This window comes from Salmo salar, chromosome ssa13, assembly GCF_905237065.1.
Source record: "Salmo salar chromosome ssa13, Ssal_v3.1, whole genome shotgun sequence".
Lineage (NCBI taxonomy): Eukaryota > Metazoa > Chordata > Actinopteri > Salmoniformes > Salmonidae > Salmo > Salmo salar.
The window spans coordinates 49,481,603-49,500,450 of NC_059454.1; the positions used below are offsets into that span (position 1 = coordinate 49,481,603).

Below are 18,848 nucleotides of genomic sequence, written 5' to 3' on the forward strand. Positions count from 1 at the left end.
CTTCACAAGTGCAGTCTCAGTGCTATGATGGGGACTGAAGCGTTTCGTATACATTGTTTGTCTTCAGGAAGGCAGTGAGTTGCTGTGCAACAGCTTTTTCTAAAATTTTTGAGAGGAATGGAAGATTCGATATAGGCCGATAGTTTTTTATAATTTCTGGATCAAGATTCGGCTTTTTCAAGAGAGGCTTTATTACTGCCACTTTTAGTGAGCTTGGTACACATCCGGTGGATAGAGAGCCGTTTATTATGTTCAACATAGGAGGGCCAAGCACAGGAAGCAGCTCTTTCAGTAGTTTAGTTGGAATAGGGTCCAGTATGCAGCTTGAGGGTTTGGAGGCCATGATTATTTTCATCATTGTGTCAAGAGATATAGTACTAAAACACTTTAGTATCTCCCTTGATCCTAGGTCCTGGCAGAGTTGTGTAGACTCAGGACAATGGAGCTTTGGAGGAATACCCAGATTTAAAGAGGAGTCTGTAATTTGCTTTCTAATGATCATGATCTTTTCCTCAAAGAAGTTCATAAATTTATTACTGCTGAAGTGAAAGCCATCCTCCATTTGCGAAGGCTGCTTTTTAGTTAGCTTTGCGACAGTATCAAAAAGAAATTTCGGATTGTTCTTATTTTCCTCAATTAAGTTGGAAAAATAGGATGATCGAGCAGCAGTGAGGGCTCTTCGATACTGCACGGTACTGTCTTTCCAAGCTAGTCGGAAGACTTCCAGTTTGGTGTGGCGCCATTTCCGTTCCAATTTTCTGGAAGCTTGCTTCAGAGCTCGTGTATTTTCTTTATACCAGGGAGCAAGTTTCTTATGACAAATGTTTTTAGTTTTTAGGGGTGCAACTGCATCTAGGGTATTGCGTAAGGTTAAAATGAGTTCCTCGGTTAGGTGGTTAACTGATTTTTGTCCTCTGACGTCCTTGAGCAGGCAGAGGGAGTCTGGAAGGAATCTTTGGGTTGTCTGAGAATTTATCGCACGACTTTTAATGCTCCTTGGTTGGGGTCTGAGCAGATTATTTGTTGCGATTGCAAATAAATAAAATGGTGGTCCGATAGTCCAGGATTATGAGGAAAAACATTAAGATCCACAACATTTATTCCATGGGACAAAACTAGGTCCAGAGTATGACTGTGGCAGTGAGTAGGTCCAGAGACATGTTGGACAAAACCCACTAAGTCGATGATGGCTCCGAAAGCCTTTTGGAGTGGGTCTGTGGACTTTTCCATGTGAATGTTAAAGTCACCAAAAATTAGAATATTATCTGCTATGACTACAAGATCCGATAGGAATTCAGGGAACTCAGTGAGGAACACTGCATATGGCCCAGGAGGCCTGTAAACAGTAGCTATAAAAAGTGAGTGAGTAGGCTGCATAGATTTCATGACTAGAAGCTCAAAAGACGAAAACGTCATTGTTTTTTTTTTTGTAAATTGAAATTTGCTATCGTAAATGTTAGCAACATGTCCGCCTTTGCCGGATGCACGGGGGGTATGGTCACTAGTGTAACCAGGGGGTGAGGCCTCATTTAACACAGTAAATTCATCAGGCTTAAGCCATGTTTCAGTCAGGCCAATCACATCAAGATTATTATCAGTGATTAGTTCATTGACTATAACTGCCTTGGAATTGAGGGATCTAACATTAAGTAACCCAATTTTGAGATGTGAGGTATCACAATCTCTTTCAATAATGTCAGGAATGGAGGAGGTCTTTATACTAGTGAGATTGCTAAGGCGAACACCGCCATTTTTAATTTTGCCCAACCTAGATCTAGGCACAGACACGGTCTCAATGGGGAAAGCTGAGCTGACTACGCTGACTGTGCTAGTGGCAGACTCCACTAAGCTGGCAGGCTGGCTAACAGCCTGCTGCCTGGCCTACACCCCATTTCATTGTGGAGCTAGAGGAGTTAGAGCCCTGTCTATGTTCGTAGATAAGATGAGAGCACCCCTCCAGCTAGGATGGAGTCCGTCACTCCTCAACAGGCCAGGCTTGGTCCTGTTTGTGGGTGAGTCCCCGAAAGAGGGCCAATTATCTACAAATTCTATCTTTTGGGAGGGGCAGAAAACAGTTTTCAACCAGCGATTGAGTTGTGAGACTCTGCTGTAGAGCTCATCACACCCCCTAACTGGGAGGGGGCCAGAGACAATTAATCGATGCCGACACATCTTTCTAGCTGATTTACACGCTGAAGCTATGTTGCGCTTGGTGACCTCTGACTGTTTCATCCTAACATCGTTGGTGCCGACGTGGATAACAATATCTCTATACACTCGCCAGTTTTAGCTTTAGCCAGCACCGTCTTTAGATTAGCCTTAACGTCGTTAGCCCTGCCCCCTGGTAAACAGTGTATGATCGCTGGATGATTAGTTTTAAGTCTAATACTGCGGGTAATGGAGTCGCCAATGACTAGGGTTTTCAATTTGTCAGAGCTAATGGTGGGAGCCGTCGGCGTCTCAGACCCCACAACGGGAGGAGTAGAGACCAGAGAAGTCTCGGCCTCCGACTCGCTTAATGGGGAGAACCGGTTGAAAGTTTCTGTCGGCTGAATAAGCGACACCGGTTGAGCATTCCTACAGCGTTTCCCTCCAGAAGCCATGAGAAAGTTGTCCGGCTGCGGGGACCGTGCGAGGGGGTTTATACTAACGTTACTATCTGTACTTACTGGTGGCACAGACGCTGTTTCATCCTTTCCTACACTGAAATTACCCTTGCCTAACGATTGCGTCTGAAGCTGGGCTTGCAGCACAGCTATCCTTGCCGTAAGGCGATCGTTCTCCTGTATATTATAAGTACAACGACTGCAATTAGAAGGCATCATGTTAATGTTACTTAGCTTCGGCTGTTTGAAGTCCTGACGAACCATGTCCAGATAAAACCTCCGGGGTGAAAAGTTGAATGAAGAAAGTTGAGTGAGGGAAAAAGTAAAAATATACGGTAATGTTACGTTCCCACTAGACAAACTCAATATATCGCTCATGGAAAGGGGACTAACAAAGAAAATCACTTTGACAACCAAAACAAAACAGAAAGGGGTTCAAAAACGTTTCTGAAAGGCACCCATGTGGGTTCCCACTGAAAGTTGGCAAAGCCACTAGTAAGACACCCACCATGGATTCCCACTAGGTTTGCCTCCAAAAAGACAAACTAAAAGAAAAACCCACAACTACTTCGGATAGGGCGTAAAAAGAAAATTAGTCTTCTTTCAAACTTTAGAGGTTGAGCTCAAAATCGCACCTCAGCTGACATGAAATGTAGCTCTCCCAACATCTCTGAAGCTCAACTGGAGCACTGAGCCAGCCACTCTTAAATATCACCTGGGCTAGCACAGGTGAAACTCCTTCTGACTAACGAAATGGACAAGCCAGCACACATACTTACTAACAAGGTGACACCGATTGGTGTGCCCTACGTGCTAACGTGATACCTCAAAATATAAAAAATTCTGTAACAGAGAGACTCGAACGAAGATCATCCATGTTATTCTTCAGTGACTGGACATTTTCCAATAGAACGGAGGAGAGCACCGTTTGGTTTTGTCTTTGCCTCAATTTCACCAGGAATCCACCTTGTCTCCTGTGTCTACACCTGCAGCGTTTTGTTAGCCCATGGAACAAAGTAATAGGATCCGGTATGAACAGTGGAATAGCTCAGTCGGAGTTGAAGTCGTATTTTAAATCCAAATTGAGGTTAGTAACTGTCGATCTGATGCCCAGAAGTGGCTGGAGGTCATATGTGATAGTAGTATGAAATTTCTGTATCAAAAACGTAAAGATAAACATGATAAAAGTCACTATATAGCAAAGTTGTTACCTTTCTCTTGTCTCTCTGATTGATTTAGGACCGTTGCCTCGCAGTGGGCCATGGGAAGCCCCCGCGGCCTGTCGAGACATTGTTGGCTTTGACCAGGGCCAGTTTGAAGGAAATGTTACAACTTGCCTACAAATAGCCTGATTTGTGTTTTTTTATGAGTAATTACAACAGAGATGGGAACCCATTCATATTATTAACGTTTTTGTAGAAATGGGCCCCAAATTACACTACCTCAGTTTGTGATTATAATTATTAATTCATTGATTCATCCTTTTCCTGGAGAGCTACGAGTGTGCACGCTTTTGTTCCAGCCCTGCACTAACACAACTGATTCAGCTAACCAAGGTCCTGGCAAACAATTAATTAGTAAAATCAGGTGTGTTAGAGCTGGGCTGGAACAAAAATGTGCACCCCCTGTAGCTCTTGAGTGCTGGCCACCCCCAAAGCCGTCATTTCAGTTCAACTACAAATACTTTTAACCCCATTGCTGTTCCTATTCACCACTGAGAGGTAGAACATGTGCTCCGACACACGCACTAATCTTAGATTCCCTCTTGGCGTCTGCACTGCAACTGCGTGCAGTCCAGAAGCGCATATTCAATTTAGTTATTTATTTAGATTTTAAATCAGGCTACTTTGATGTCACGGAACGCTCTGATGGCATGATGTGTCATACAAACCATCTCATTCTTCTCATGCTGTTGTTTTTTTGCCAGGCCTTGTTTTCCTCCTTTAAATTAAAGGCAGCTTACAAACTCAAGGATGTTCCAAACAGTAGAGCAAAATAAGACACCATACATAAACTCTGTGACATATGCTTTAATGAGAAACATATGACTGACGTCACAAAATATTTTTTATCAAAGACTCAGATTGAGCTCGATTTTTTTTAAATTAATTTCCCTGAAAAAAAGTATAGGCCCTGTGCTGGAAATGTTTAATGTTTGTGATTTTCTAATAACACATTTCTGTGTTCTATTCATGTGCTTTTCTAATAACAGTTTTCTGTGTTCATACAAGTGACCATATTGAACGAATCCTCACTTATCAGTATCTGCAATTTGGCAGTACGCCCAGACCTGGTTTGAGAATGAAAAATATCCCAGTTTCAAGGTCTCAGCTTAGAGAGAAGAAGCCTTGTGAGGTATTGGTCGGTCACATGAATGAAGCAAACATTAATTATTTATGAATGATGAATAAGCTAAATCATGCAAATAGGACTTGTCTGCAGTATATAAGGGAATTAACGGGACTGCCCCGTTAGAGCTCCTAACAGATGTTCACTATGGTGCATCAAGTTTGTTGGAACCTCTCCAACCTCTCCAGATAATAAATAATGATTCATTTAAGATTGATTTCAAATGTCCCTGTGTAAGAATTTGCACGACAACACACGTATATGTGTCTGGCCTTTTGGATTATTTATGAGCCCTAAGTAGTCTCAGCTGTTCCCTAGCACAGAGCTTCCCAAAAAACTCTCTACACCGGAGTTGTCTTGAGATGGCTATGCATATTCAAGGCATGAGGCTAGTAGCATAGCAGCTCTCTCCATTGAATACAGGCGGTTGATGTCAACAACCCTCATCGAATATTTCAAAAAGCATTACAATAATGAGATGTGTCCACCAATCCAAAGAAAGGATTGGCGGGAGGTAGACAGCCCGCCGTGCCACTTTGTGGACAACAACTCCCATTTGTTATGGCGGAGAGACATGTATCTTGTCAGTATATCCATAATCTTTGCTCTTTCTTCCCCATGTCATTCTTTCACTCACATCTCATTTGGGTTCAGGCTTAGCACAGCCAAAGGAGCCAACTCATCCATCATTGGAAAAATGATCATTGCTATTTGAGAATTAGTATGAAATGTGGACCAAAATTAGACCTACTTGGCTCATGTGACATTTTGGGTGATTTACTATCGATGGAGAACATATAGGCAATTTACTTGCCAAAGCAACCCTGTCAAGTGAGTCATTATGGCTTCCCGGGACACGTTGTCAGTCAGGGGAAGACCTGATACTTTCCACTGAAGATCTCACAGCTTTCCTGAATAAACATATGCCAAACACAACCCCCTGCCCCTATACCACTCTGGGCACTAGATCTGACAGGATAAGATAGGTGTGGGAAATATTGCAAGTTCCACCTAGTGGGCAAGGTTGAGCAACTATCATATTGCTTATACCTATGCAGTCCTTTCATTTTTTTTTTTTTACATTTTAGATATGCATAACGTTCCTAGGCTCTAGAGCAGGGATATTCAACTCTTACCCTACGAGGTCTGGAGCCTGCTGATTTTATGTTCTACCTCATAATTCATTGCACCCACCTGGTGTGCCAGGTCTAAATCTGTTCCTGATTAGAAGGGAACAATGAAACCAAGCAGTGGAACTGGCTCCGAAGGTCCAGAGTTGAGTTTGAGGGATCTAGGGGTGAGCGGAAAGGGTTGTGTCTAGTCAAGGTCCACTGCAATGAGCCACGTATTGTAAGTACCCCCTGCTGTCCGCAGGCTTATCGGCCCGAATCAGATGTCTCGCTAATGGAGCAGCAAAAAAAAGCGTTGTTATTATTGGGCCTCTGTTCTGAGATGGCAATTGAAGAGAAAACAGTGTGGAGCGGAGAGGGGTCAGCGTCTTCATCAATTTCCAAGATTGGAGTGTAGATAGGGTTCATGTTTGTTTTTGTTTTGAAACTGGAACTCCTTTTTCTGAGTTCCTCCAAATGAAAATGCAGGAGCTACATCTCATCTTTGAGATACAGTTCACCTTGGGTTATGCGTTAGCATAAATCAAATGTTTGAAACGATCTGGTGGTGTCTTGCACTTTGTGAGAACATACAGACAAACACTTGCTTGTGCTGTTAGAGCGAGCAGACCTACTGTACATGTAATTTCCAGGAGTTTATCCTGCTCGCATTAACAAGTATTTGCCTGTGTCATTGTAGATAATCTGAATTTAAAAAACAATAGTGGTCAAAAATGTAACTTTGAGAGTTTCTAAACAGGTACTCTTTCTTCACATGATAATCAATCAATTACATTTGGGTACTGTACATCACCTTTAATTGTTGATCTATCATGTCTCACTCTATGTGTTTCTCCCCAGCCGTCCACTCCTGTGCTGTCAGAAATGGAGGCTGTGAGCAGGACTGTGTGCAGCTGTCCCCGGCTCACTACCAGTGTCGCTGTAGACCCAACTATCATCTTGCAGAGGACAGCAAACACTGCAAGTGTAAGTGCCACTAGTCGGCCATTTAAAAAAAACTGTGTGCTTGTGTGCAAACTTCTCAGTCCATCCTTTTTATGCCATTTTGGCAGACACTTTTATCCAAAGTGAGTAGCAGCCTATATGTTCCCAGTGTGAATCGAAACCCACAATGTTGTGGGCACTAATATTGTGTATATGTGAATATACAACATATATTATATTAGAAATACCTCACATGTGACTCATAATAAGACGAAGCAATTAGCACATCTAATTAATTATCCTACTCCATAAAGATTATTTAGCAATATGCAAGCACACTATAGTTGAGTTACAGTAATAGGCAATTAAGAAATGTCTGAGAATGGAATTCTAAATACATTTATTATTGAATTACTTTGAAAAAATTATGATAACATTATACAAGACATCATACCCTTAAAGTCCATGCCCCAAAAGTCCATGGGGTGGAGAGAGAAAGAAAGAAAGAAAGAAAGAAAGAAAGAAAGAAAGAAAGAAAGAAAGAAAGAAAGAAAGAAAGAAAGAAAGAAAGAAAGAAAGAGATTGTATCTCACCACAGCAGTTCAGGCACAAAAAAAGAGAAAGAACAAGGAATCTAAGACCCTTTTATAAGCATCTGAGTTGTTTGGATTGAAAATCTGCGGTGTTGACCAATAGTATTGCTGTCAAGTTAACCTCCAATCAGATATCAGACTTACATGATGTCACCTCTGCTTCTCAGAGGTGAAACAATTGGGGTTGGAGAGATAATACAGAGAATACTGAATTCCTAAAATGACACAAATGAAATTATTGCATACAGTTGATAAGAAGAGTCACTTCGGGGGCTGCCCTACAACAACGCTGGTGATGCTAGCTGATGCGAACTGATGCTGAGCCATGCGACACAAACCTCTTTTTCTTTGTTTTTCATGACAGGGATTAACAAAATGCTTACTGTGCTGTGTTGGCTGCATTCGCTGTATTGGCTATGCTTCGACAGTTAATTTTCTGCCTGTCTGATCTGTCGTGGGGCCAAAGAAATCTAATGTCATTCTATGACTATAAATCCAGCCTGGTGTTTAACTTACCATCGCCACTATGTTTTCTCCAACAAAGCCATGAAAACCATAAACAAATACCACAGCCTAATAAAAGTAGCACATTAAACAAACTCAATTGCACTTGTGGCCATTGTTGTTTCCCATGCCAATTTGGTATGACCCCCTAAAAGAGTTTGGCAGCCTTGGCCTGTGGTGAATTTGAAATGCAATAAAACACAATTATGTCTTCTTAAAGGCTGCAGACTGCACCGATTCTCTCCATTGTAACTTGCAAGCTTGTGTTAATGACCACTTGCCCAAGCTCTAGCGCCCAGATTTCCTCCTGCTACAGATACAGTAGATGGAGTATACAACTTATAGTCCAGGCAATATGTGCCAAATCTTTGGAGATATGTTCACTTTTTCATACAAGCTTGAAACTTGGTACACTTGTACAGTTTGGGGCCCTGAAAATGTTCAGATGGAGGCATTGCAAAAACACCTCCCGGCAGATGTGGTGGACATATTCCATTCCGCCATAAACAAACAATGTATTGTGCGTCATATCTTATGAACCTGTCACGTCCTGACCAGCAATATTTGCAGATCCCCATTCCCAGGGGATTTGCAGACTTGTTTACGTGCTGCTGTGCGTTTTGTTGCCAATCTTACTTTGCTACCTGACTACTTCACGGTTTTTACTTTTTCATTACTTTTTCATATTTTTAGTTTTTCCCTCACTCAACTTTTTTCATTCAACTTTTTCACCCCGGAGGTTTTATCTGGACATGGTTCGTCAGGACTTCAAACAGCCGAAGCTAAGTAACATTAACATGATGCCTTCTAATTGCAGTCGTTGTACTCATAATATACAGGAGAACGATCGCCTTACGGCTAGGATAGCTGTGCTGCAAGCTTCAGACGCAAACGTTAGGCAAGGGTAATTTCAGTCCCCTCGCACGGTCCCCGCAGCCGGACAACTTTCTCATGGCTTCTGGAGGGAAACTCTGTAGGAATGCTCAACCGGTGTCGCTTATTCAGCCGACAGAAACTTTCAACCGGTTCTCCCCATTAAGCGAGTCGGAGTCAGAGGCCGAGACTTCTCTGACCTCTGCTCCTCCAATTATGGGGTCCGAGACGCCGAAGCCTCTCACCATTAGCTCTGACAAATTGAAAACCCTAGTCATTTGCGACTCCATTGCCCGCAGTATGAGACTTAAAACGAATCATCCAGCGATCATACACTGTTTACCAGGGGGCAGGGCTACCGACGTTAAGACTAATTTAAAGACGGTGCTGGCTAAAGCTAAAACTGGCGAGTGTAGAGAGTATAGAGATATTGTTATCCATGTTGGCACCAACGATGTTAGGATGAAACAATCAGAGGTCACCAAGCGCAACATAGCTTCAGCGTGTAAATCAGCTAGAAAGATGTGTTGGCATCGATTAATTGTCTCTGGCCCCCTCCCAGTTAGCGGGAGTGATGAGCTCTACAGCAGTCTCACAACTCAATCGCTGGTTGAAAACTGTTAGCCAGCCTGCCAGCTTAGTGGAGTCTGCCACTAGCACAGTCAGCATAGTCAGCTCAGCTTTCCCCATTGAGACCGTGTCTGTGCCTAGATCTAGGTTGGGCAAAATTCAAGATGGCGGTGTTCGCCTTAGCAATCTCACTAGTATAAAGACCTCCTCCATCCCTGCCATTATTGAAAGAGATTGTGATACCTCACATCTCAAAATAGGACTACTTAATGTTAGATCCCTCACTTCAAAGGCAGTTATAGTCAATGAACTAATCACTGATCATAATCTTGATGTGATTGGCCTGACTGAAACATGGCTTAAACCTGATGAATTTACTGTGTTAAATGAGGCCTCACCCCCTGGTTACACTAGTGACCATATCCCCCGCGCATCCCGCAAAGGCGGAGGTGTTGCTAACATTTACGATAGCAAATTTCAATTTACAAAAAAAAAAAAAAAAAACATTTTCGTCTTTTGAGCTTCTATTCATGAAATCTATGCAGCCTACTCAATCACTTTTTATAGCTACTGTTTACAGGCCTCCTGGGCCATATGCAGCGTTCTTCACTGAGTTCCCTGAATTCCTATCGGACCTTGTAGTCATCGCAGATAATATTCAAATTTTTGGTGACTTTAATATTCACATGGAAAAGTCCACAGACCCACTCCAAAAGGCCTTCGGAGCCATCATCGACTCAGTGGGTTTTGTCCAACATGTCTCTGGACCTACTCACTGCCACAGTCATACTCTGGACCTAGTTTTGTCCCATGGAATAAATCTTGTGGATCTTAATGTTTTTCCTCATAATCCTGGACTATCGGACCACCATTTTATTTATTTGCAATCGCAACAAATAATCTGCTCAGACCCCAACCAAGGAGCATTAAAAGTCGTGCGATAAATTCTCAGACAACCCAAAGATTCCTTCCAGACTCCCTCTGCCTGCTCAAGGACGTCAGAGGACAAAAATCAGTTAACCACCTAACCGAGGAACTCAATTTAACCTTACGCAATACCCTAGATGCAGTTGCACCCCTAAAAACTAAAAACATTTGTCATAAGAAACTTGCTCCCTGGTATAAAGAAAATACACGAGCTCTGAAGCAAGCTTCCAGAAAATTGGAACGGAAATGGCGCCACACCAAACTGGAAGTCTTCCGACTAGCTTGGAAAGACAGTACCGTGCAGTATCGAAGAGCCCTCACTGCTGCTCGATCATCCTATTTTTCCAACTTAATTGAGGAAAATAAGAACAATCCGAAATTTATTTTTGATACTGTCGCAAAGCTAACTAAAAAGCAGCATTCCCCAAGAGATGATGGCTCTCACTTCAGCAGTAATGAATTCATGAACTTCTTTGAGGAAAAGATCATGATCATTAGAAAGCAAATTACGGACTCCTCTTTAAATCTGCGTATTCCTCCAAAGCTCTGTTGTCCTGAGTCTGCACAACCCTGCCAGGACCTAGGAATCAAGGGAGACACTAAAGTGTTTTAGTACTATATCTCTTGACACAATGATGAAAATAATCATGGCCTCTAAACCTTCAAGCTGCATACTAGACCCTAATCCAACTAAACTACTGAAAGAGCTGCTTTCTGTGCTTGGCCCTCCTATGTTGAACATAATAAACGGCTCTCTATCCTCCGGATGTGTACCAAACTCACTAAAAGTGGCAGTAATAAAGGCTCTCTTGAAAAAGCCAAATCTTGACCCAGAAATTATAAAAAACTATCGGACTATATCGAATCATCCATTCCTCTCAAACATTTTTGAAAAAACTGTTGCGCAGCAACTCACTGCCTTCCTGAAGACAAACAATGTATACGAAACGCTTCAGTCTGGTTTTAGACCCCATCATAGCACTGAGACTGCACTTGTGAAGGTGGTAAATGACCTTTTAATGACGTCAGACCGAGGCTCTGCATCTGTCCTCGTGCTCCTAGATCTTAGTGCTGCTTTTGATACCATCGATCACCACATTCTTTTGGAGAGATTGGAAACCCAAATTGGTCTACATGGACAAGTTCTGGCCTGGTTTAGATCTTATCTGTCGGAAAGATATCTGTCTCTGTGAATGGTTTGTCCTCTGACAAATCAACTGTAAATTTTGGTGTTCTGTCTCTGTGAATGGTTTGTCCTCTGACAAATCAACTGTACATTTTGGTGTTCCATTTTAGGACCACTATTGTTTTCACTATATATTTTACCTCTTGGGGATGTCATTCGAAAACATAATATTAAATTTCACTGCTATGCAGATGACACACAGCTGTACATTTCAATGAAACATGGTGAAGCCCCAAAATTGCCCTCGCTAGAAGCCTGTGTCTCAGACATAAGGAAGTGGATGGCTGCAAACTTTCTACTTTTAAACTCGGACAAAGCAGAGATGCTTGTTCTAGGTCCCAAGAAACAAAGAGATCTTCTGTTGAATCTGACAATTAATCTGGATGGTTGTACAGTCGTCTCAAATAAAACTGTGAAGGACCTCGGCGTTACTCTGGACCCTGATCTCTCTTTTGAAGAACATATCAAGACTGTTTCAAGGACAGCTTTTTTCATCTACGTAACATTGCAAAAATCAGAAACTTTCTGTCCAAAAATGACGCAGAAAAATTAATCCATGCCTTTGTTACTTCTAGGTTGGACTACTGCAATGCTCTACTTTCCGGCTACCTGGATAAAGCACAAAATAAACTTCAGTTAGTGCTAAATACGGCTGCTAGAATCCTGACTAGAACCAAAACATTTGATCATATTACTCCAGTGCTAGCCTCCCTACACTGGCTTCCTGTTAAGGCAAGGGCTGATTTCAAGGTTTTACTGCTAACCTACAAAGCATTACATGGGCTTGCTCCTACCTATCTTTCCGATTTGGTCCTGCCATACATACCTACATGTACGCTACAGTCACAAGACGCGGGCCTCCTAACTGTTCCTAGAATTTCTAAGCAAACAGCTGGAGGCAGGGCTTTCTCCTATAGAGCTCCATTTTTATGGAATAGTCTGCCTACCCATGTGAGAGACGCAGACTCAGTCTCAACCTTTAAGTCTTTACTGAAGACATATCTCTTCAGTAGGTCCTATGATTAAGTGTAGTCTGGCCCAGGGGTGTGAAGGTGAACGGAAAGGCTGGAGCAACGAACTGCCCTCGCTGTCTCTGCCTGGCCGGTTCCCCTCTTTCTACTGAGATTCTCTGCCTCTACCCCTATTACAGGGGCTGAGTCACTGGCTTACTGGTGTTCTTCCATGCCGTCCCTGGGAAGGGTGCGTCACTTGAGTGGGTTGAGTCACTGACGTGGTCTTCCTGTCTGGGTTGGCGCCCCCCTTTGTGTAGTGCCGTGGCAGAGATCTTTGTGGGCTATACTCGGCCTTGTCCCGGGATGGTATGTTGGTGGTTGGTCGATATCCCTCCAGTTGTGTGGGGGCTGTGCTTTGGCAAAGTGGGTGGGGTTATATCCTACCTGTTTGGCCCTGTCCGGGGGTTTCATCGGATGGGGCCGCAGTGTCTCCTGACCCCTCCTGTCTCAGCCTCCAGTATTTATGCTGCAGTAATTTATGTGTTGGGGGGCTAGTGTCAGTCTGTCACATCTGGAGTATTTCTCTTGTCTTTTCCGGTGTCCTGTGTGAATTTAAATATGCTCTCTCTAATTCTCTCTTTCTTTCTCTCTTTCTTTCTCTCTCTCGGAGGACCTGAGCCCTAGGACCATGCCTCAGGACTACTTGGCTTGATGACTCCTTGCTGTCCCCAGTTCACCTGGCCGTGCAGTTGCTCCAGTTCCAACTGTTCTGTCTGCAGCTATGGAACCCTGACCTGTTCACCGGACGTGCTACCTGTCCCAGACCTGCTGTCCCAGACCTGCTGGAACCCTGACCTGTTCACCGGACGTGCTACCTGTCCCAGACCTGCTGTTTTCAACTCTCTAGAGACAACAGGAGCGGTAGAGATACTCTCAAAGATCGGCTATGAAAAAGCCAACTGACACTTACTCTTGTGTTACTGACTTGTTGCACCCTCAACAACTACTATGAATATTATTATTTGACCATGCTGGTCATTTATGAACATTTGAACATCTTGGCCATGTGCTGTTATAATCTCCACCCGGCACAGCCAGTAGAGGACTGGCCACCCCTCATAGCCTGGTTCCTCTCTAGGTTTCTTCCTAGGTTTTGGCCTTTCAAGGGAGTTTTTCCTAGCCACCGTGCTTCTACACCTGCATTGCTTGCTGTTTGGGATTTTAGGCTGGGTTTCTGTACAGCACTTTGAGATATCAGCTGATGTAAGAAGGGCTATATAAATACATTTTGATTTGATTTGTTATTATAGTTTGGTCAGGACGTGGCAGGGGGTGTTTGTTTCATGTGGTTTGGGCTAGGTATTTAGGTAGAGGGGTGTTTGGTTTATGTGGTCCGGGGTTTGTTAGTCTATGTTAGTATTTTTCTATGTTCTATCTAGTCTTTTGTATTTCTATGTGTAGTTAATTGGGGTTGGACCTTCAATTGGAGGCAGCTGGTTATTGTTGCCTCTGATTGAGGGTCCTATAATTAGGAGTTTGTTTCTCATGGGTTTTTTTGTGGGAGATGTGTTTGTTTAGCTGTGTGCCTGACAAGACTGTCAAGTTCGTTTGTGTTTGTTTTGTATACGTTTCATGTGTTTTCCTTCTTCACCAAAAAAAAGAAGATGAGTGTACATTTTCCCGCTGCGTCTTGGTCTCTAACCTACGACAACCGTGACAGAACCAAACATGTTAACGCAGAAATTGTGATGTCTATCTCTCTATGTTGATGGTCAAGGGTTACAATAATGCCATGCACAACATAAAAAATGCCCCCTGGCATCCATGGTGGCCATTTTGTTATTCTGCTATAAGCGGACAATGTATTTTCCCCGTCATATCTGCTGAACCATACATAATAAAACAGAAAAGGTGATGTCTGCACCAATGTTTTGATGGTCAAGGATTACAATTGTGCCATGTGCAACATCATAAAAAATTACGATTATTATAAAATGGTGGACTGCCACTGGGCGAAAAAGCATCCATATCAGGGGATATCTTTACATTACACATTTTTAATATTCTAAAGAATACAGACCATTTCCAATGCAAATTTGGCATCTCGGAATGCATAACGGCATCTCGGAACGCACAACTCGTCGGTCTTTGTCACGGATGGGCTATTGCAGCAGAAGACCCCACCGGATTCCACTCCTATCAGCTAAAAACATGAAGAAGCGGCTCTAGTGGGCAAGCGATCACCAACACTGGAGTTTTGTGGATATACACTATATCCTGACAAATTCTAAATCCAGATGTGTCTTTTAGACATACAGTTTATTAGGTACACCACCCCGTTCATGAAAATGGTTCACTCCTACAGACCGTGATGTCACATGGCCGTGGCTTGCTATATAAAGCAAGCAGACGGGCATGGAGGCATTCAGTTACTGTTAGATTGAACGTTAGAATGGGCAAAATGAGTGACCTAAGCGACTTTGAGCGTGTTATGATCATCGGTGCCAGGAGCGCTGGTTCCAGTATCTCAGAAACGGCCGGCTTCCTGGGCTTTTCATGCGCGACAGTGTCTAGGGTTTACCAAGAATGGTGCGACAAACAAAAAACATCCAGTCGGTGGCAGTCCTGTGGGTTAAAACAGCTCATTGATGATAGGTCGAAGGAGAATGGCAAGAATCATGCAAGCTAACAGGCGGGCCACAAACAGGCAAATAACAGCACAGTACAACAGTGGTGTGCATAACGGCATCTCGGAACGCACAACTCGTCGGTCTTTGTCACGGATGGGCTATTGCAGCAGAAGACCCCACCGGATTCCACTCCTATCAGCTAAAAACATGAAGAAGCGGCTCTAGTGGGCAAGCGATCACCAACACTGGACAATTGAGGAGTGGAAAAACATTGTCTGGTCTGACAAATCCCGGTTCCTGTTGGCGTAAGGATTTGGCGTAAGTAGCGTGAGTCCATGGCCCCATCCAGTGGTGTAATGGTGTGGGGAATGTTTTCCTGGTACACGTTGGGTTCCTTGATAGTGTTTCCATGCCCTGAAGAATTCAGGCTGTTCTGGAGGCAAAGGGAGGTACGACCCTGTACTAGATGGGCGTACCTAATAAACTGTGGGGCCCAGACATCCATCCTTGTCCCGTGCAGAATCTTTCTTGTTCGTACCTTAGCATGGTGTCAATGACGATACATTTTCAGTAAAGCAGAATAAAAAATGATTGATTCCACATTGCCCCCAAACTAAAAGGTTGCTGGATCGAATCCCCGAGCTGACAAGGTAAAAATCTGTCATTCTGCCCCTGAGCAAGGCAGTTAACCCACTGTTCCCCGGATGCTGACGACGTGGATGTTGATTATGACAGCCCCCCACACCTCTCTGATTCAGAGGGGTTGGGTTAAATGCAGAAAACACATTTCAGTTGAAGGCATTCAGTTGTACAACTGACTAGGTATCTCCCTTCCCCATTGTCAGAAACTGAGATTTCATAGGATTTTTTCCCATTTTTTACCATAGCAGTCCACCATTATATAATAATCTGAATTGTTTGATGTTTTACAGGGTATCATTTTAATCATTGACCATCAACACATAGGTGTAAACATCACCTTCTGTGATATCATGATATCATTCAGTAGATATGACGGAAAATACATTGTCCAGCTATGGCGGAGTAGCAAAATGACCGGCACTGCCACTAGGTTGCGATTTGATGTTGTGCATAGTACCATTGTAATCCTTGACCATCAAAACATAGGGGTAAACATCACCTTCTCTGTAATAACATGCTTGGTTCAGGAGATAGGATAAATAAATACCTTATTTGGTTATGGCAGAATGGAAAATGGCAGGCGTTTTCCGATGCCTCCATATCTAAATGTTCAGGGCCCCAAACTGTACAAGTTTACCAAGTTTCATGCTTTTATGAAAAAGTAAACAGAATTTTTACAAATCCCCTGCACTATGAGGTTAGCTGAACTACACAGCTGTGCTGGAGTGGTTGGCTTCAGATATCGTGCTGGCAGTCCTCAGTCCTTACCCAAAGGCCATTGGCAGCCTGGATCCTTACTTCTGAATTATACTTCAGATGGTTCTTATTGTGGTCGACACGTAGATCTCAGATACATCATGTTGTATTTTATATATCAAGACATATGTAATATTGTTGGAATATTACATTTAAACATCAAAAGACAAAAAAGCCCTCAGAGAAATGTCAATGATGTTTACAATCCAATTGGATTGAAGTGATATTTAATTGGTTTTGATAAAATAGAGGGGAAAATACAATTATAGTAATTTATGAGGTTATAAAGCAGAGCTTGCAGCTGTTGGGAAGTGTGAACTGTAATAACAAAAAAAAAATGTTAAATTACTGTTCACTTTGGCGAGCTTTGAAATTCCTCTAGTCTTGTATCCGACTGCGAGGTCTGAGACAGAGACCGGTTGGCTTGGCGAGACTTGTCATTGGCTCGGCGACCTCTGAACATTGGTCTGTCTGGACAGCAGACTGACTGGCCAATACACATTAACTGAGTCTTACCAGAGGCTCACCGTTGCCTTGGTTACCAAAGCACCATCCAAGAGCGCAATGCATGAAATAGTTATACCTAGGGTGGATTTCAAACAAACCGGCATTGTGGAAAAGTTACATTGTTACTGTTGTATCGATTCTATCTTTGGGCAGATGTGGAAATCTTGTACCTTTACTGACTTTCTGTTCCTTTACAATGAATTCTCTGTTTCCTGCTTAGCTAGATGTGCACTGTCTTCCATACATCGACAACAAGTAGCTACCAAGAAAAAAACGAAAAAGCACTTGATTCCTAATACGTGTAGCCACTTGGAAATTCACCTCTCGGGGGTCCAGACATGGAAGTAATTATGGCCATATCTGCAGGGAGAAAGTAACCAGACTCCCATTTAACCCCATTACCCTCTTACTCCCTCAAATCCACAAGGGAGAGTGCCGGAAAGAGCATGGAGAATGTGTTTGTGTGTGTGTGTACCTACATTATTGTACTCATTCTGTGTTACTGTGTTCCAGTGAGAAACCCCTGTGCAGACAGAAATGGAGGCTGTGTGCACACCTGTAGAAATGAAGGAGGGAGATCTCAGTGTGACTGTCGTCCTGGATATACACTGGCACAGGATGGCAAAAACTGTGAAGGTAAACTTCCGAATTGACTATGCTTCTAGGGATTATTCTATTGGTGGTAATGGTGATTACAAGGATTAAGGTGTGTGTGTGTGTGTGTCTCAGACATCGATGAGTGTGAGACAGGCCAAACTGCCTGTGCCCACGGTTGCCATAACACCCAGGGTTCCTTTACCTGTGTCTGTAACCCAGCATACAAGTTGGGTGCCAACGGCAGGAAATGCTATCGTAAGTCAACTTTCATTCACTCTCAGTCAACTCCCATTTACTCATTGAGACATTACCAATTATCAGTGATGTCAAAATAGCATTACACATTTACACTTTTATTATAGCATTTTTACTGGCATGAATCATCATCCATATTCTCCTTTAGGCATGTTGGAGTTTAGAATAAAAAACAACAAAGGCTATTACAAATGTTTTGGTCAGACTAAAACATTAGCGCCACAAGAAAAATTGATTATTTGCAAGAAAATATTGTGTATATGTTTGTTTTGGAACAACAGGTGTCCACATTTGTCTCTCCTTAGGTATCGAGATGGAGATTGTGAATGGTTGTGAGACTGCCAATGGAGGCTGTTCCCAAAAGTGCCAACACTCCGCCCTCGGACCTGTCTGCAGCTGTAACCATGGTTACCATCTGGACGATGACCTCAGGACATGTGTGGGTGAGCAAAGAGCAGTTTGGAGAATAATAGAATCCGTTTTGATCGATATGGAGTGATTTTAGTGCCAATCATTTAGAATTTGGAATGAATTCAAAACGATTGAATTAAATTGACAACTTATTGGTACTAAAGTCCCTTCATAGACAGACTTGTCAACAATGGCCGTGTGTGTTTTAGACTTGGACGAGTGCGAGACGGGAAGCTCGTGCTGCGAGCAGGACTGTACGAACTACCCCGGGGGTTACGAATGCTACTGCGGGGCTGGCTACCGTCTCAACTCGGATGGGTGTGGCTGTGATGGTATGGTCCATTTAGCAGGATAACCTCCTTGATCAAATGCTATCAAAAATGATCTTAAATGATCTATCTACACAATGGGTCGACTTCCTGTTTACAGACATAA

General features: G+C 43.0%; 1 protein-coding gene across 5 annotated transcripts in view; it reads left to right on the plus strand.

The window, feature by feature from the left end:
- Positions 1–18,848, plus strand: part of LOC123726227 (multiple epidermal growth factor-like domains protein 6) — a 134,256-nt gene that overhangs the window by 24,868 nt on the left and 90,540 nt on the right. For 4 of the 5 annotated variants that reach the window (XM_045693368.1, XM_045693372.1, XM_045693371.1 and 1 more), the window contains exons 3-7: positions 6,926–7,051; positions 17,664–17,786; positions 17,880–18,002; positions 18,308–18,445; positions 18,623–18,745. In XM_045693368.1, coding sequence (XP_045549324.1) covers positions 6,926–7,051; positions 17,664–17,786; positions 17,880–18,002; positions 18,308–18,445; positions 18,623–18,745 — 633 coding nt within the window. The remainder of the gene's footprint in view (positions 1–6,925; positions 7,052–17,663; positions 17,787–17,879; positions 18,003–18,307; positions 18,446–18,622; positions 18,746–18,848) is intronic. The other variant, XM_045693369.1, reaches the window with a different exon arrangement.